At 38.1% G+C, this 6,000-nt stretch overlaps 1 protein-coding gene across 1 annotated transcript in view; it reads right to left on the bottom strand.

The window, feature by feature from the left end:
- Nucleotides 1–868: 868 nt before the first annotated feature.
- LOC120995543 (S-adenosyl-L-methionine-dependent tRNA 4-demethylwyosine synthase TYW1-like) overlaps nt 869–6,000 on the bottom strand; it is a 244,696-nt gene continuing 239,564 nt past the window's right edge. The window contains exon 16 of the mRNA XM_040424815.1: nt 869–1,507. Coding sequence (XP_040280749.1) covers nt 1,286–1,507 — 222 coding nt within the window. The 3' untranslated portion in view covers nt 869–1,285. The remainder of the gene's footprint in view (nt 1,508–6,000) is intronic.

Raw genomic sequence — 6,000 nt, 5'->3', positions numbered from 1 at the left:
TGCATTCATGTGTTTAGTCAGGTGATCGCTCTTTTGATGATGCGGTAGGTCAGGTGACCACTGACTGAACACGTGACTGCTAGGTATTACTACGCTGATAGGATGAAGTTCTGGACATGCGTGTTTTGAATAGAGGGACGCTAATAGCGATAAGCACGATGCAGGCGTTCCGGATGCTGCCACACCCTCTTAGGTAGTGAATAGTGGTCTTTTTTTATTGTACTATTGAGGGGACATGCACATAAATTTTACATCTTATTGGTGGATGTTAAAGAACAGGTGTTTGTCTTTATAATACGTGATCACCATTGGAGATGCTGGGGTCAAGCAGCTTTTCTTCACTATTCGGATGACCAAAGTGGATCTGAGGTCGTGATGGGCTGATGCATCCCGGTGTATGTCTTCACTGTAGTGAGTGCTGCTCTGAACACTTATCACGATCCTCAGGATAAGTCATCAATATCAGATTGGCAGGGGGCCCGACTGTCGGCGCCCCATCAATCAGCTGTATGATGAGAATGCAGCATATGTATGAGTGCTGTGTACTCTTGAATATTTATCTGCGAGGACAGAGCCGTCCCATTGAAGTGAATAGGACGGAGGAGCAGTAATTACACTAGTCGCTGCTTCAATGTCGATGACGAGCAGGTAAAAAAGAGAAGAGAACACAGCGCTTGTATAAATTTGGGACATAAAAATTACATGTAGCCGTGGCCTTAAAGTGAATGACCTCCATGTCTATCATTAAGTTTTTTTTTTTTTTGTAGATAAGCTATTATCTACACAGGTATTGTTAACTTGTTAACATTCTGCTTAGGACACAAAATAAACAATCTAGTAATTATTTTTTTCAGAAATGTTATTACAAAAAAAAGTCACAAAATCATAGCTTTATTTTTTTATTTGTGGGTACAACAAACTTTAATATTTTCCCCAGAGTAAGAGTAAAATAAAATCATTAAAAATAGCTATAAAATAATAAAAATCATTTACCAATGCTCAAAGAACCCACTGGAAAAAGTTTCAACAAAAGACATTCCCCCTACCAAAAAGATGCATTTACAGCACTGTAGTTTGACCTATAGTCTGACAGATTCCTTTTTGGGAACAACTGGTGTTTCACCTGAAACTAGAAAGTATGAAATTCATAGCTTGGAAATTTGCATGGTTTTCTAAAGTCTGTTTTCCTAAACTTTAAATGCATGGATAACACACAAAGTATCTAATAGTAAAGTGAAACATTTTCCCACGAATGGCTCAATTACTCAAAGACCATGATTGCTTGTTAGCACCCAGAGATGTCCTTAGTTTTATTTTTACGTTGAAAACGTGTATCTAGAGGATCAAAGCCTCTCTCATTGGAACCAAACAGAGCCCAATTGGGAGTTTTTGCTATGTAGTCCAAGGCTGTAAAGGTCTTGGTGCCTCCACTTTTCTCATATGTGCGAATCAGTTCTTGAAATCTCTCATAATCGATCCAGGTCCACCACTCATTATCAATCTTGAACTGGAGGAGACAAGTAGTATAGCATTAAGATGTGTTTGTGGAGGAAAATAACCTAACTAGTGCCTCTAGAAAACGGTTAGAAAAAAAATAGTTATAGTAATACTGGAAAATTAAACAATACACCGTTTTTTCTTCATTAAAACATAATATAAAAAAACATGGCTACAGAATACGAAACAAGTGGTTTTTTTAATAAGTTTTAAGAAGTTGAACCCAAATTCATTTTTTTCTAATTTGTGTTTACATCTAGTAATGTAGAAAATGAGCGATGAGAGCACTCATAAGAATAGGCTACTTTCACACTGGCGTTTTGGTTTCCGTTTAGGAGATCCGTTCAGGGATCTCACAAGTGGTCCAAAACGGATCAGTTTTGCCTTTAATGCATTCTGAATGGATAAGGATCCGCTCAGAATGCATCAGTTTGGCTCCATTCCGCTTTGGAGATGGACACCAAAACGCTGATTGCAGTGTTTAGGTGCCCGTCTGACGAAACTGATCTGTTCTGTCACACAATGTAAGTCAATGGGGACAGATCAGTTTTCACTGACAATAGAAAACGGATCCGTCCCCCATTGACTTTCAATTTTTTGGGCTATGTTAAAGATAATACAAACGGATTGTGAATATTGGAAAATGGTGAAATGAAACAAAAAACAAACAAAACATAAGTTTATACATATTAACAGACTTAGCTCTTGAGAAATTAGGCCAAATTGCTTTGATAAACTTTCAGCTTCTAAAATATAAGCACATTGCTGGGAAATATAGAAATAAAAAATTAATGCTGCAATGAAACGTTAAAGAAAATAAAACCGTAAACATTGTGTATGTTGACATGGGAATTACACTGCAGATTTTACGGCTGGATTTAGTCAATGGAAAATCCACTACAGTAGCAGCAAAGTAAATGAGATTTTACCAAATTTCATCCACATGCTGCTGAAAAATCGCTTTGGAAATTGCCCTGCAGACCAGAACTTTAATCCGCAGAAAGCTTGCTTACTGAATTTTCACTGTGGATTTTACCCTTTACAAAATCATAGGATGAATCCAGCATCAAATTCATGTGAAATCTGCAATAAATCTGAATGTAACTCCAGTGGAAGAATCTAACTCCAAAATCCAGAAAATTTTTCTCCTGAATTTGCATTCTGTGTTTAAAGTACCCAAAAAGGTATCAATACATGCATTTAGATTAAAATTTCATGTAACATACTGTATGCACAAGAGAGCCTTTTACTGTATAAGATATTGAGAAGCCCCATAAAAACTCATTTCTCACTGGGATGGCATTCTTCTTTCTATAAGCATTGTGCCTGATCCTACATACTAGTCTAGTTTTTTTTGCATAGCTTAGAAAATGCATAATAATTCCTACTATGTAAACTGTAATGGGATGTAATGGGAAACTACAATATGAAAAGAGTGTTATTTTCTCTCCTCTCTAATGATAAATTAGCTGTTCAGAGCTCTAATAAATATTTTAGCCACACAGTTTGACGTGGGGTATCATAATGATTAGCCTTTGAGCTGTACTTGGCAGATGACCATTTTTTAAAGAGGACCTTTCACTCCTCCTGACATGGCCGTTTTAATAGCTAGATGCATTCCCCATGTAATAACAATTCTGGAACATTTATTCTTATGGCTGTGTTGTGCCATTCCTTTATTATTTCTACTAGAAGTTATGACTGAATTGCTAGCAGTCTGCAGTAAGGGTACAGATGGGTGGTAACCAGTTGGGGGTGTGTGTACCTGCACGGTCGGAAAATGGCAGCACTGATTGGATAGAGTGACTATGCAGTTACACACCACCAACTACTTACGACCCCTCTGTACCCTAAGGCTACGTCTACACGACGCCATTTGTCGCGCGACATTTTTATAATTGCAGTCTATGGTGTCGCACTGCAACATGCAACATGCTGCGACGCAACAGTCGCAGAAAATCCATTTGAGATGGATTTTTTTTCTGCGACTGTTGCGTCGCAGTCGCAGCATGTCGCATGTTGCAGTGCGACACCATAGACTGCAATTATAAAAATTGTCGCGCGACATTGGTGCAACAAAATGTTGCGCGACAAATGTCGTGTAGACGTAGCCTTACTGCAGACTGCTAGCAATTCATTCATATCTTCTAGTAGAAATAACAGAGGAATGGCACAACACAGAGCCATAAGACTAGATTCTCCATAATTATTATTACATGGGGAATGCATGAAGCTATTCAAACAGACATGTCAGGAGTGGTGAAAGGTCCTCTTTAAATATCCACATATTGTAAATACTGCCATTTAAGCTTTGTCTTCCTGGGCTGTGCCAAATTACTAAAATTTAAAAGGGATTGACCGGGATTAGATCATTTCTAGTGTAGGCATCCTACCTCCTCTACTGAAAGGATCATGCTTACCTGCCCCCAGCAGTTCTGATATACTGTGCTGGCTCCTGCGTCTCCATCTTCCGGTCTGGGGTTTATTTTCCTCCTCCCAGCCATGGTTACCTGATCCTTTTCAGCCAACCGCTGGCTTTAGAGGTGATACGTCTCTTCTGCAGAGGATCAGGTGACTACGCCCATGGCGGGGGAGGAAGAAAGCAAACTGCAGACCAGAAGATAGAGACCAAAGCAGCAAGGAGCAGGTACAGTATATATGATCCTTTCTGTAGGAGAGGCAGGCTGCTAGCATGTTACAAGTTTTGTATTCGGTGACAAATTAATACATTTCCAAAGAATCTCCTATTAGTCTTCAGTGAAAAACAAAACGCAACAAGGATGTCCGTCAGTGATTTTCACGGATCCATAGACTTCAATGGGCGTTCTTGTTCCGCATCACGGATCAAAGTAGTACATTGTCCACGTGATTTTTTTACTGACCCGTGGTCAGTAAAAAAAAATATTGAAGTGTGAACAGATACATTTAAATCAATGGGTCCTGAACGTGTACTGTCCGTAGAAAATGTGGACAGCACACGTCAGTGAAAAACGTGAACACAGCTCTGTAAGCCATGTAGTGGCTGTGCCTACTTACTGCAGAGGCTCATCTCCCTAGAGAACAACAGGACCAAACTTCAAAGCGCCAAATGCTTTTCTACCAGACATCTGTTTCGAGAGAGTGAGGGGCTCCCTATGCACATATGTTATATTAGACTGTCAGCAGCATAATGTGTATGGGGGCTTTTTGAGCAAGAGTTTATATAGCAGACATGCTTTCTTCTGTAAATTGGGTCAGGACCATCGAATCAGGCAGCCAATTTGGAGGCTATGGAGAGCTCTCCTTTCTCAACCATTCACAGATGCAACAAATAGGCATATTCCTGCTCTGTCTTAGCCCTATTTCTTCTTTCCTATTCCCTTTTCTGACAATTTGGAGTATATTGCTTCCAATCTGTTGATACCTTCTGTGGACGGGGCACATGTATGTGGCTCTCAACTTTTATGGGCATCACAACTTGGCTGTTATTGTGACTTCCATTAAAGAGAATGGAAACAGCCACCTCGCCATTCACTTAACAGCAAGACCTGGATCTGAGGACCCCATTTCAAATAGAATTATACAGGTACGCAAAACATCTCTATCATCAATGTATAACAATTGATATGTAAAATTCCCAAATCCCCAACATATTTTAAACTGTCACAAGTCTCCTAAAAGAGAGAGCAAATAACTTAAGAGCCATAGTTTTGCCATAAACCACATTCTACCCACTACAAACCTATGCACTTTAACATTTCATCATCTAATTACAAGTGACCTATGCGGCTTCAGACTTTATAACAAATGTTACTTTTGTCATGGGTGTTGGCTGCATTAAATTCAATCTCTTAACCCCTTCTACCCTGGGAAAGTTTTCACCTTCCTGCCCATGGCCATTTTTTGCAAATCTGACATGTGGTAATAACTTTAAAACGCTTTTATACAGGCCATTCTGCGAAAGTTTTTTCATCACATATTATACTTCATGACCGTGGTAAAAAGGAGTCAAAATTTCATTTTTATTTATAAAAAAAATATAAAAAAAAGAGAAAAATAAATTTTGAAATTTGGTAATAGATAGTAATAACTTCAAAAATAGTAATTACTTTACATTCCAAATATGTCTACTTCATGTTTAGATCATTTTGAAAATAAATATTTATATTTTTTGGGACGTTAGAAAGCTTAAAAGTTTAGAAACAAATCTTAAAGTTTTTAAGAACATTTCCAAAAACCCAATTTTTTTCAGGACCAGTTCAGTTATGAAGTCACTTTCTGGGGCTTACATATTAGAAACCACCTATAAATCACCCCATTTTAGAAACGACAACCATCAAGCTATTCAAAACGGATTTTACAAAAACTTTGTTAACCCTTTAGGTGCCCCATGAGAATTAAAGGAAAATGGGAATTAAATTTCAAAATGTCACTTTTTTTTTGCAGATTTTAAATTTTAAATCTATTTTTTCTGCAACACATCAAAGGTTAACAGCCAAACAAAGCTCAAATCTATTATCCTGA

Source organism: Bufo bufo, chromosome 3 (genome assembly GCF_905171765.1).
Source record: "Bufo bufo chromosome 3, aBufBuf1.1, whole genome shotgun sequence".
Lineage (NCBI taxonomy): Eukaryota > Metazoa > Chordata > Amphibia > Anura > Bufonidae > Bufo > Bufo bufo.
This window is presented reverse-complemented; position numbering and strand designations above follow the sequence as displayed.